General features: G+C 34.8%; 1 protein-coding gene across 1 annotated transcript in view; it reads right to left on the bottom strand.

Moving 5' to 3' along the window:
- CLASP2 (cytoplasmic linker associated protein 2) overlaps window positions 1–14,902 on the bottom strand; it is a 323,103-nt gene that overhangs the window by 158,984 nt on the left and 149,217 nt on the right. Inside the window, exons 10-11 of the mRNA XM_042782017.1 lie at window positions 13,318–13,397; window positions 10,955–11,047 (exon numbers count right to left, since the gene is read on the bottom strand). Coding sequence (XP_042637951.1) covers window positions 10,955–11,047; window positions 13,318–13,397 — 173 coding nt within the window. The remainder of the gene's footprint in view (window positions 1–10,954; window positions 11,048–13,317; window positions 13,398–14,902) is intronic.

Raw genomic sequence — 14,902 nt, forward strand, 5'->3', positions numbered from 1 at the left:
TGTAAAGATAACAATTTTTACATTTGGTTCCATAAGCATTTAAAGCCTTGGAAACACTATAGTGCAGTTACATAGGACTGCTTTAAGTTGGAAAAGACTGGATGTCAGGGTTTGGTTTTGGTTTTTACGAGAGAGGGAAAACCACTATTAAAAAGAGAGAAATTCCAGAAGGCATAAACAAGATAAACTAAAAACAAAATAAAAAACACAGGATGACAAGAAAAAATTACCTGTGGTACTTAAGACAATAAAAAATGACAATAAATCAGAAAAAAATTATTAAAACTGGCAAAAAATATATGAAAATACAATCAACCTTACTAACAAATATGTAAATACAAATTATAACAAAGATACATCATTTTCCCCCATCAGATTGGCAAAAATTAAACACTTAATAGTATCTAAAACAAGCAAAATGAAAATGCTCTGAAACAATATAAGTAATAGTATGAATGACTAATACCTTTGTTTAAAATATTTTTGGCAGCATCTACTAAAATAAAATCACATCTCTTCTTTACCCAATAACCACGTGTTTTAAAAACTAACATACAAAACATCATGATTACAAACATGAACAGGACATTTACCGCATCATTTTTTTTTTTTTTTAATTGTGATTTGGGTGAAGATTTATAAAGCAAATTCACTTTCCATACAGCAGTTTACATATACTTCGTCTCATGACATTGACCACAGTTTACCACAATGCAACAGCTCCCCTCCCACTTCCTCCCCATAGTTGCCTCTTTCCTGTGTCTATCCCTCCATGCACTCCTGCCCCCTGAGCTGTCTCCCTGTGCATAAGCAGCCCTTCTTTCTCCATGATTGTTCTCTCCAAGGAGTGTATCTCCTTGAAGTAAATGTCAACTCATATGCCTGTATTTTCTTTGGCTGGAAACCACAGGTGTGGGTTTAATTCCAGACCAGAAGGGCAGCTAGGGGCCATAGTCTCAGAGGTTCCACCAGGCTCTATCGGACCAGCAAACCTGGCCCCCCCCCTTTTTTGTTTTCTTTTTTCTCCAAATGATTTTGAGTTTTGTTCCACACTGTTTTCCCTCTCTATGCAGGATCTCCTACATCCCTTCCAAGTGGATAACAGTGGTAGCTGGGCACCATGTAGTTCTTCTGGTCTTATAGTTGTATAGTTGCAGATCAGATGGTGTACCAGTTGCGAGGACTGAGTGTTTCCATTAATTTTGGTTTTCTTCTTTCTTCTTTGCTCTGAACGAGGAGAGATCCATTGTTGCATCTAGATGACTGCTTGCAAGCTTTTAAGATCCCAGTCGCTACTTGCCAAAGTAGGAGGTAGAACAATGTTTTGAATAGTATGTTATGCCAATTGAGCTTGATGTCCCCTGTGACTATGGTCCCAAACCCTCAGGTTCAACTACTCAGTCCCTCTGGGTAGCTGGCTGTGATCAAGCAGTGACCATAACCTTGCCCCTTGTCAGCTCTACTATACACCTGGAAATTCTGATCATTCACATAAACTTATAGGACCATTGTCTGCCAACCCTATATATATTCTTGGATACACTCCCCATTTCATAGACATACCTAATTGTTCAGCCTGTCCACCCATCTATCCACCCATATACCCATGTTTGCCTTCACTGACAATGCAGTACTGTATGTGCAAAAGGGTTCATCTTTGTTGTCTGTACCTCCCATGTACCTCTCTCTGTCTTTCTCATCCTCAATGCTGCCATACTGGTCACTCACATTTGGTACATTGCCCTTCTCTTCACCCAAATCAATATTTATCTCTATCTATATAACAACATTCCCTCCCCTCCCCTCCCACCCCTGGTAACCAACAAAGAAAATTTCCTTCTATAGGTAAACTTTTCCTTAACTTTTACAGTAACAGACTAATACAATATTTGTCCTTTTGTGATTGACTTATTTCACTCAGCATAATGTCCTCCAAGTTCATCCATGTTTTGCAGTGTTTTGCAGATTGTACATTATTCTTTAGGGTTGCATAGTATTCCATTGTGTGTATGTACCAAACTTTGGTTATCCATTCCTCAGCTGATGGACATCTAGGTTGTTTCCATCTTTTGGCTATTGTAAATAGTGCTGCGATGAAAATGGGTGTGCATGTATCTGTTCTTGTCATGGCTCTCACTTCTTTAGGGTATATACCTAGTAATGGAATAGGGGTCAAATGGTATTACCAATTCCAACTTTTGAAGGAATCGCCATACTGCTTTCCACAATGGGTGTACCATTTTACAGTCCCACCAGCAGTGTATGAGAGTCCCAATCTCTCCACAACCTCGCCAGCATTTGTTATTTTCTGTCTTGTTGAACTTTTACTGCACCATTTTTAAAAATAGCAAGAATACCCCAAAAAACAAAAATCCCATAAACAAACAAAAAAACAAACCCACTGATATCAAGTTGATTCCAACTCGTAGTGACCCTAAACCAAAACCAAACTCATTGCCGTCAAGTTGATTCCAACTCATAGTGACCTTCATTGGGTTTCTGAGGCTATAAATCTTTATAGAAGTAGATTGCTCCATCTTCCTTTCATGGAGCTCCTGGTGGGTTTGATCCGCTGACCCTCAGGTTAGCAGTCAAACGCTTTATCCACTACACCACTAGAACTCCTTATGAGACCAACTAAAAGTCTATCAAATGGAAAATGGCTTACAACATTCTCATTTGATAGATTCAGTTCTCACTTTTCTAATTAAAATAATAATAATAATAATGAAAAGACCATATGCAGTTTCTGAACAGTTACAAAGTAAAACAGAAAACCCTAAGTACAAAGCTCAAGTTTTACACTGACAACATTCAATCTGTCATGTTTCTCCACAGATCACCTGTAACAAAAAAGGTCTTTCTATATCAGATTAGTCTCAGAAATGAAGAAATAACAAATCATATCTAACAAATTTGGAGCAACAAATTCTCTGTTAAAAAGTTATTTTGGCATTTTAAGACATGTAGACTTACTAACAAAAACAACTGAAAAATAACCCTTTGCTCAGAGTATTGAAGGCCATTCTGATTTTATTAATCAAAATGGAGATTTTCATGATCAGCTAATTTGGAAGCTCTCAAGAGGCCATGGTAGTCTATAAATCCGTTCTCTGACTTCTTGAGGACTCTTAGGTACTCAGTTGGTACCTTAAATATAAACATGTCAAATTCACGAACTTTAAAATATATAATCCTTTGCTGATGTGAGTATTATTTAAAAGTCAAATATTTTCCTCAAAGAATTTAGGCAAAATAAAAATAATCTTAATTCAGGAATATCAGATTTTTTTTTATTGGTAAATAAGAAATATGCATCACATTCAGAGAGATATGAGAGAAGAAAAAAAGCTAGATAAAGGGACATATTGTTGTTATGGCAGTACTATGAAAATATTCAGTGCACAGAGACCATGAGAACTGCTCCATGGGTAAATCTTATACGAATACGGGCAATCCTGATGAGCAATGATGCAACCTCACAGAGAAGCCTCACACTTTCCTAGTCACAGTAACACATATGAACACACAAGGCCTCTGAGTGGCACAAAAGGTTTGTGCTTGACTACTTTATAGAAAGGTTGGTGGTTCAAGCCCACCCAGCAGCACCATAGGAAAGGCCTGACAATCTGCATCCATGAAGATTATAGCCATTGCCAGCTGACCATGACTATGAAAGTCCTTCCCCCTCAGTTTCCTTATTTTCCCCCTTCCCTTTTTCTTCCTTTTCACCTGTTCATTTCTCTCTTTTTGTCTCTGCCTTCTTATATTTTTGCCAATCTTTCATTTCATCCACAACTCCTTTATCTTTTTGTTTCTATTCTATATTTTTTCTCTTTTATTCTTACTCCTTTTTTCCTTTTTATTCTCTTCTTCTCCTTGTATTTTAAAAAATTTTTCCTGCACTTCCAACAGGAGAAAGACATTAACTCTCCCCTAGTCAACCATATCTACTACATGGACCACCTCACCCAACAGACAAGCACTATCACCAGCTTCTACACCACTGGTTCAATGACAGATGGTGGAAAACATCTGCTCTTCCCAACTGCAACTCCTCTTCAGAGACCTGTACCTATATTCCCATTAGTTATTGTACCAAACCAGAGACAGCTGGGAAGTATCCCAGTGCTGCCAAGCTAACAACCAAAGCAGAACACTTGCCCCACACATTCAGATATATCAAAAAATGGAAAAACAAAGATACAGGGTAAAACAAACCAACACATAATCAACAAATAAAAATAACTTAAGCGTCTCAAAGACAACAGAAAACTTCAACTTAAAGAAAGAAACAGGACAAGACAGTGGAAGAAAGCGACAAAATAAAGAACTAGGAAATCTCCCCAAAGAAGAAAAGGTAATAGATGTACCTGATAAGGAATTAAAAAGATATATATATATACAGCACTTTCCAAAAGCTCAAGAAAATGATGAAGAAGAACAAGGAAAAGACAGACCGTATCCTTAAAGAATTAAGAAAAATCAAACAAGAGCAAACAGACAATTAGAAATACAAAAACAGCAATTAGAAATACAAAAGATGAACACTAAAATTGTGGAGATAAATAACACATTGAAAGCACAAAAGAGTAGTATCAAATGACTGAAGAATGCATCTTCCAGCTAGACAACAAGTCCCTTGACATCAGCTTTTAAGAAGAAAAATTAAAACAAAACAAAAAAAGAAATGAATAAACCCTAAGAGTTACATGGATAACAAAAGAAATAACACACGTCTGATTGGAAATCCAGAATAAAGAGGAGGGGGGTACCCACAGAAATAACTGTCAAAGACTTCCTAGTAGAAAAATTGCCAAATATCATGAAAGATGAAAAGATATCCATCCAAGAAGCTCAATGAACTACATACAGCATAGATCCCAAGAGAAAAATCACCAAGACATAAAATAATCAAACTTTATAAATCCAAAGACAAAGAAAGATTCTTGAGAGTACATTGGTAAAAATGAGATGCTACCTACAAATGACAACCAACAAGACTAAGCTCTGATTTCTCAGTAAAAATCATGCAGGCAAAAGACAATGGGATGACAAAACCCATACAAAATCATCAAGGAAAATAACTGCCAACCAAGAACGAGATATCCAGCACAACTGTCCCTCAAATATGGTGGTGAAATCAGGACATTCTAAGACAAAAAGAAATTTAAGAAATTTGTAAAAAACCATACCAACCCTACAAGAACTGCTAAAAGGAGTCCTTGTAACTGAAAACTAACACTAGAAGACAGCTTACGATTAAGACATATGACAACACTACCCAGAAACCAACCCAGAAAAAGAATTCTTACACCAAAAATAAGTTTACAAAACAGAAAATAGAGAACTAGAAGAGTCGATCTGTAAATGACATCAACTACAAGGCAAATAGAGGGAATAAATGGTATGACTGCAAAACTTCCACATGAAGAAGAATCAAGGATGATGTCAATATAAAACACACTGTTCCAAACATAGGGAGATAAGAATTTGCTACAGGGTAGCTACACAGAAAATTAATAAGCCTTCTAACCAAAATAAGAAAAAAGAAAATCACAAGGACTTAGTAAACTCAAAATCAATAATAATGAAGAAAAAGAAAACTTGATAACAAAATGAACTCAGCACAGAAAAAGATTCAGAACAACAAAGCCACCAACAAGAAAAATCACAAAAGAATGACAGCAGTAAATTCATACCTATCATTAATGACAACAAATGTGAATGGATTAAATGCACCAGTCAAAAGAAACAGAGTGGTAGACTGGACAAGAAAACAAGACCCATCAATATGCTACCCCATAAGAAACTCACTTTAAAAACTTACTATAAAAATAAATTAAAATTAAATGATCGAAAAAATATATCAAGCTAATGGCAACCAAAAAAGAGCAAGAGTGGCAATAGTAATTTCTGATAAAATAGACTTTATGGCAATTCAACTTAAGAGACAAGGAAGGACATTGTAGGACGATAAAAGGGTCAAGTGACCAAGAAGACATAACCCTAATAAATATCTATGCACCCAATGAAAAAGCTCCAAAATACATAACACAAACATAACTGAATTGAAAAGAGAAATAGAAAATTCTGTAATAGTACTACCACTTTCAACAAAGGACAGAACTAGAAAAAAAACTCAACAAAGGTAACAGAAGATCTAAACAACAAAATCAATCAATTTGACCTTACAGATATATACAAAACACTCCACCCAACAAAAACATCATACACATTCTTTTGCAGTACACATGATTAATTCTACATAACTCACTGTATATTAGGTCATAAAACAAGGATCAAGAAATTTAAAAACACTGAAATACTACAAAGCATCTTCTCAATCACAATGCTATAAAATTAGAAGTAAATAATATGAACATCAGGGAAAAAAATCAAATACATGGGAGCTGAATAACACACTGCTCAAGAACCACTGGGTAAAAGAAGAAATAAAACACTGCCAGAAACAAACAAGAATGAAAACACAACATACCAAAATCTTTGGGACATAAGCAAGCAGTAGTCAGAGGTCAATTTATAGCAATAAATGCACACATAAAAAAGAAGAACCAAAATCAACACCTTAACCCAGTAATTCCAACAATTAGAAAAAGAGCCACCAAACAAGCCTACAGTCTCCAGAAGGAAGGAAATAATAAAGATTGAAGCAGAAATAATCAAAGCAAAAAACCAGAAAAACAATTTAAAAAATTACAAGACCACAAACTGGTTATTTGAAAAGATTAACAACACTCACACACCACTGGCAAATTTAACTAAGGAAAAGAAATAGAAGAAACAAATCACAAGAAAAATAAATGAAATAGGCAAAATCACAACAGGACCAAATGAAATAAAAAGGATTATAACAAAACACTAAGAACTGTACTCCCAACAAATTTGAAAACCCAGAAGAAATGGACAAATTTCTAGAAATATATGACTCACCTAAAATAACACAGACTGAGGTAGAAAATGTGAACAGACCCATAACAAAGGAAGAAATTGATCAGGTCATCAAAAAAACTCCCCACAAAAAAAAGTCCTGGTTTCACTGCAGAAGTCTATCAAAGGTTCAGAGAAGTGCTGACACCTATCCTACTCAAACTATTACAGAACATTGAAAAGGATGATATACTCTCAAATTCATTCTATGAAGCAAGCATAACCCTGATACCAAAACCAGGCAAAGACACCACAAAAAAGGAAAATGAGAGACCAATAGTTCTTATAAGTATAGAAGCAAAAACCTTCAACAAAATCCCATGCAAGAGAATTAAACACTGTATCAAAAAATAATGCACCATGACTAAGTAGGAGTCATACCAGGTATGTGAGGATGGTTCAACATTTGTAAAACAACCAACGTAATCTATCATATATATTGAAGAAAGGGAAAGAACCATATGATCATAATCATCAATTTAAAAACATTTAGGAATAAATCTTTCCAGTGACACAAAAGACAAAGAAAACTACAAAACACTACTACAAGAAACTAGAAGAGACTTACATAAATGAAGAACATGCCATGTGCATGGATAGGAAGATCAAACATGAAAATGTCAATACTACCCAAAGCAATGTAAATATTCAATGCAATCCTGATCCAAACCCCATCAACATTCTTTAAGTATATGGAAAAACAAATCACTAATTTTATAGGGAAAAGAAAGAGACCTCAGATAAGCAAAGCACTTCAGAAGAAGAAAAACAAAGTAGGTCTCACACTCCCCAATCTCAAAAGCTACTATACAGCCACAGTAGTCAAACAGCCTGGTACTGGGACTGTGATAGACACACAGACCACTGGAACAGAATTGAGAATCCATTCACCTATGGGACAGGTGATCTTCAACAAAAGGCTTTTTCCCCCCATTAAATGGGGAAAAGAGAGCCTCTGTTAACAAATGGTGTTGGCAAAACTGGATATCCATTTGCAGAAAAATGAAACAAGATCCATACCTCACATCATACACACAAAAAAATAAACCCTAGATGGATCAAAGACCTAAATGTAAAACCCCAAACTATAAAGTTCATCAAAGAAAAAATAGGAAAAACTTAGAGCTCTAATTTACACCATAAATAGACTATCAAGCATACCCAAAGATAAACTAGATGATTAGAATCTTCTATAAACTTAAATTATTTATTCACATCAAAACACTTCCCTAAAAGTAAAAAGAGAACCTACAGATTGGGGAAAAAAATTTAGAAATAACCTATTTGACAAGGTACTTAACTCTAAAATTTATAGAAAGCTTCAGCACCTCAACATCAAAAATACAAACACTACCAATTAAAAGATGGGCAAACAACATGAACAGACACTTCACCAAAGAAGGTATCCAGGAAGCCAACAAACACATGAAGAAATGCTCATGATCATTTAGCTCTCTAGATTAAAATCAAAGCAATGAGATATCATCTTACCCTAGCAATTATAGCAAAGTTCAACAAGACAGAAAACAACAAATGCTGGCAAGGGTTGGAGAGATTGGAACTCTCATACACTGCTGGTGGGACTGTAAAATGGTATAACCACTGTGGAAAATGGCATGGTAATTCTTAAAAAGTTGGAAATAGAAATACCATTTAATCTAGCAATCCCATTACTAGGAATATATCCTAAAGAGGTGAGATCTGGGACACGAATAGTTGATATGCACACTCATGTTCACTGCAGCACTATTCACAACAGCAAAGAGAAGGAAACAACCTAAGTGCCCATCAACGGAGGAATGGATAAGTAAACATACACACAACTAAATACTATGCAACACTGAATAATAATGAAGAATCCATGAATCACCTCATAATGTGAATGAGCTCGGAGGACGTTATGCTGTGTGAAATAAGTCAATCACAGAACAAATACTGTATAAGTCTGTTATAAAAAGTCATGGAAAGGCTTACACAGGAAAAGAAAGGCTACCAGGTACGAGGGTAGGGGGAATTGCTGACTAGTTAAGAGACATGTGTTGATTTGGGTGAACAGAGAGGCAATTTAACAAAAGCATGTGACCAGCACAGTATCACTAAGGAAAAAGAAGACATGGAGAAGTGTGCAAAGGGTACACACTATTAATACATAATACTGCATTATCAGTAACAGCAAACACTAATCTATGGATGTATACATAGGTAGACAGGAAAGAAGATCAGGTATGGGTAGGTGAACGGAATACACCCATGATTATACATAGTTTTAGGAGATGATACTCCTATGCACATATTTATATATGCTGTAAAAGTGTCCATATACATTATAAGCTAACAGGGGACAGAGCAAGGATAATTTCTTAGCCACAACCAAGCACCTCAGAGAATGAGTTGCTGGGCCTATGGGCTCAGGACCATGGTCACAGGGGACATCAAATTCAGTTGGCACAATACAATACACCAAAATGAGCTCTGGTGATGCAGTGCCTAAGGCATTTGACTGGTAACCAGAAGGTTGGCAGTTCAAACCCACCAGCCACTCCTTGGAAGGAAGATGGGGCAATCTACTTCCGAAAAGATATACAGTCTAGGAATCCCAGTGGGGGTTGCTACAAGTCAGAACTGACTTGATGGCAGTGAGTGTTTTGGTACTATACCAAAACACTGTTCTACATCCTAGTTTGGTGAGTTACAACTGGGGTCTTAAAAGCTTGTGAACGGTCATCTAAGATGCAAATTGATTTCTCCTCATTTGGAGCAAAGTAGAATGAAGAAAATCAAAATGCATGGAAACAATTAGTACAAAGGACTAATCGACCATGAGAACTTCAGCCCACATGACCCTGAGACCAGAAGAACTAGACGGTACCTAGCTACCAATGCCAACCACTCAGAAAGGGATAATTAGAGATCCTGGATAGAGTGAGAGAAAAAAATGTGGAATGAAAATTCAAATACATAAAAAATACTTGAATTACTGGTTGGACAGAGATTGGTGAAACCTCCAAGACTATGGCCACTAGTGAGCCTTCAGACCTAGCTTGACGGCAAATAACAACAACAACAACAACAACAACCAATAGCTTAATTCTTAGCCAAGCAACAGACAGGGCTACAAGTGGAACAACGACACTAGGGAGATAGACTCTTTAGAACAAATAACCATGAGAGATCGGAATGGCAGCATTTGAACAGGGAGAAAGCTAGGAAGGCAGGAATGCACAGGCAAGAAGAAACTGGGAAAGGGTAACCATGGGGAGGAAGTGGGAAGACAGCTATTACACTGTGGGGATTATAATCAATGTCACTAAAGAGAATATGTATGAACTGCTGAATGTAAAACAAATCTGTTTTGTAAAATTTCACCCAAATTACGATAAAAATTAAAAAAAGAAAAAGAAAAAGATCATAGCCCCCCAAAATACTATGAGGACTTCTATTTTATAACCCATGGAGTTACCATTAGTTGGAATTGACTTGATGGTAATGGATGTGAATTTTTGGTTTTGGTAGAGAAGCTAACGAGTGGATAGAATGTATTCTATTTAATCAGCGACAACAGAATATAAATTAACCCTGAGACCAAAATAACAACAGTAACTTGAATTATTAGATAGGAAGCTTAGGTGGCAATGAGTTTACGTTAATGGGGTAGGAAGGACTCAAAAAAGAAGGGTGAGAATGGTTGTACAACTTGAAGAACATAATCAATGTCACTGAATTGTACATGCAGAAACTGTTGAACTCGCACATGTTCTACTGTGTATATTCTCACTAACAACAAAAATAAATTTGAAAAACAAAACAAAACAAAAAACTGACCCTAAATCAGAAAATGCCAGGCCATTTCACTTCTAGTATTATCTCAATGTTTTCTAGAAAGAAAACTTACCTCTCAGACTCTGTATCTGGATACCAGATAGTACTATTAATCAATTCCCACATTTCTAAAAATGAACACTGAAAAAAGAAGGAACGGATACGAAAATTCAAAAAAACTTACTGCATTGGCACGCTGATCCCAATCATGTTTGTCATCTGACAAAATTTCCCTGATTTTATTTAATGTTTCTTCAAGTTCTCGACTAGAATAGATCTTAAAGAAAAAAATTTAGAATTATAACAATATTTCTTGACATAAATATCAAAATTAAGCCTGATTTTTAAAATAACTGTTCAAGTAATATGTTATTTCCCATTGGAGCATCATTATTATTATTTTGTAGAGAAAGAAAATACATTAAAATATTTTAACTTGTGTTTCTACATTAACTGTTACACTCTTTTGCAATTTTCTTCTTCATAAGTAACTTTAAACACACTCTTAAAATGCGTTGTAATTTCAAAACAATATGCAAATATCCAAATAATAAAGATAGGCCTAATTTCTCAAAATGGCTTTAGGCATATATATATACATATACACACACACACACATATACATACACATATACATACATACACACACATACATACACATACACACACATATACATACATGCATACATATATATACATACATATATTATATATATATATATATATATATATACATACACATATATATATATAAAACACAGCTTATGGCATTCACAGACTTATTACAACATATTTCCAAAAAGATTTTTCCCCCTTCCACTCCAACATTATGATAGGCTGAAGCCATTTGCCAAGTAACCAGCTGCTATTATTCTTTCACCCATTCAACAAATATTCATCTGGCATGAGAGCACTATGATAGGCAACAGGGAAACTAAAGTGGATGGAAACTCTCCAAGTAAGTACTAATATTCCTATTTTAAGATAAGGAAATTAACTTCCCAGGGTTGCAAAGCTAGTGTGGTAGAAGTGGGATTCAAACCCAGGCAACCATGGAAAGTTGTCAAGGTCAGTACATGGCAACAATAAGGAAGCTGTCCACATACTATGAATCTCTCATATAAGTGGCTATTGGAACAATAGTCAGTTAAGCGGCAATGGAGACAGCTAGAACACCAAACCCACTATCAATTACTGAAGGCACATGGGTCAACATCCCCTTTATAAACCTTCAAGAAATAATTAAGTTTTAATTATGGCACTAATGTTGAAGAGACCCTAAAAGGGTGAGGTTATGGAGTGGGGGTCTTGCTATTTATGAAACACATGTTCCAGAGGGCATAATGAAAGATGTAGAACATTTGGAAGGTGAAGGCCTGGGAGGGGTGGTGGAGGGTAGGTTGTAAAGAAGCACTAGATAACTGTGAAACAACTTTATTCCCTCCATAAAAGTTTAGTGGTCCTTGGGTTCTTTGATACCATTATGCTACTGGTCTGGCAACTCACTGAACAATAAAAAATGTTCAAATCCAGCTAAGTTTTACTAGATGCTCTTCCAACACTAATTTTTCCCTTATAAGAAAGGTCTGTAAAATACAAAGGAAAAGGGGTTAGGAGGTATGTTTTTGCTTTTATTTCAAAAAATAAATATGTTCAAAAATAAGAAAAATGGACCAACAAAGGTATAAGAAAATACACTAAAATCAGAAAATTTTCTAAATTTTCAATAACTTTTTAAGATCTAAGTAAAATAAATAGCTTATGGGATATTTTTTCCTTTCAAAGACCTAAAGGTAATACAGACAGCAGAGTGCAAAGATAGTTCGTAGGAGTTTAAATGGATATAAACATCCTACAGAGTAACATCTAATAAAGCTGAAAAGTACAGCCATGCAATTGCACACCTGTATTTAAACCCTAAACTCCTACAAATAATCAAGTATGTAAGTATAATAATATTCATTGCAGTATAGTGTAGAATAGCAACAAGTTAGAAACAATCTAAATGTGTATCCAAACTATGGTTGGTTCATACAACAGAGTACTATCTATCAATCAAAATGAATGAAAAAGAGTAACACATTTTATAATGTGAAAAAGTATGAAAAAACAACACTGAGTAAAAGTCAAGTTGGGTGATGCTATTTACAATATACCCTTTATGTTAATTTCAAAAACAGGGAAATAGTGCAAGTTCACTTTGCCTACATCAATTACTTCTATGCAAGTAACTTCCAAATTTCTATTGTCAACTAATCTCCAACATCTTTCTGGGCTCAAAACCCATTAATTCAAGAATCTGAACTTTAAGTGGAACATTACAATGCAATGTGATTCAACAATATGGATACAATTTTACTCCACCCTCATGGATAATATCATTTGGTAAGTCTATTATTACCAACAAAGGTCAGATTGATAATAATAAGTCAAATATTTACATAGTTATTTAAGGGAGAAAGTTACTAAGAAAAGCAATAGAAATAATTATATAAATAGGCACATGAAAAATATTCAAGGAGAATGCCACTATGCTAGGGGCCTTACCTGAATAGAAGGAACATCTGTAAAAGCTTTTATAAAATCATCTTCATCAACTGCTCCAGCACCTCCTTCCTTAGAAGCACCTAATTTTTAAAAATTATTTTTTAATGGCAATTATAAATATTTTAACACTAAAGATAACAAAAATATAACCTTTCAGTATCAACAAAGGCATTTTATTTCTTCAACACCAATTTAACAATTCTTTATGTTAAATTCTTTCTGTAAAAATAGCTGATGAATCCTGGCTGATTTAGGTGGTACTTAAATATCTAACTCTACATAGATATATTTCTTCATGTTAAGAACTTATCACTAAAAATGGACTTCAGCTACATAAGACCTACATCCCAAGGGTCAATGAACTTAGAAACCTCACAAGCATACCTCCAATGAAGTTTTAACATCTGCCAAGGAAAATATTCGTACTAGAAAATGATTTGAAAAACAAACATCAACATAATAAAAACTGCACAGTATTTCCAAAGGTAGGTAAAAAGCTCCTCATCTTAAAAAATAAAGAAAAATTTTTGAAGCTCTTGTATGTGAGATTTAAAAGCATAAGAGATGGACTGCAAACAGCATAACATAACATTGTAAGACAGTACAAAACTACAAATGAAAAGTTAGGACAATAAATTTAATGATTTGAAGAGGGAATGAATGAATACTTGCTACAGAAAATTCAAATAATTTTAAGGGTAAATAAATCACAGAGCTATTGGATGTTTTAAAAAAATAAAATTTAAAAAATATTATGAGGTTAAAACAAGGAAATAATTCTTAGCTAGAGTGTATGTGTGTATATATGCACACACAAACACCTCCTCCATCCTCCAAAAAGAAACAATCAAATGATAGAATAAACAGTAAAATGATGGTAGACTAAATGTAAAAGTCTCAGATTTGGTACACTAATAAACTACTCAGAAGGACTCTCATCCTGTCTCCATGATCAGTTCTCATAACTGATAAACTAAAAATAGTTAAATAAATTTTTAAAAATATTAAGATATATACTTTATCCATATTATTTTCCCTAAGTATCTTTAAACATGTATTAATTTGCAAATCTCTTGATATAGGAGTTAACAGTTTTTGAGTAGGGGTCCCCAGGTCAGAGTACAGAAGTCTAGATTTTTACAAATTCTCTTATCTCTTTCAAGTTTTGTTGCTCAGGCCACTTGAAGTAATTTTTTTAGGAACTTGTCTTTATCAAGTAGTTCCTACACATTCAACACAATTTTTATTAAAAAAATCTCCTTCCACATTCACATTTTGTTCATTTATATATAACTTACTTACAAAGTACTTTGTTAAAATAACAAGTTTGAGACCAAACAACTCCTGGAAAGCATGCATTTCAAATAGCAGAGAAGTATATAAACGTGTACCATAGCATAGTCAGTCATCTCACCACCTTTGTTCACTTAACTGTAGAAGACGATTTTAAGTTTTACCAAGAGAAGGGAAGAGTCAAGGGGCAATCGGTTTGAAGTGTTATTAGACTATGCACAGTTTATATTAGGAGCTCTGGTAGCATAGTGGCTAAAGCACTTGAATGCTAACCAGAAGGCTGGCGGTTCAA

This window comes from Orycteropus afer, unplaced genomic scaffold, assembly GCF_000298275.1.
Source record: "Orycteropus afer afer isolate SDZICR_OR568_19922 unplaced genomic scaffold, OryAfe1.0 scaffold00218, whole genome shotgun sequence".
In the NCBI taxonomy this organism is placed as follows: Eukaryota; Metazoa; Chordata; class Mammalia; order Tubulidentata; family Orycteropodidae; genus Orycteropus; species Orycteropus afer.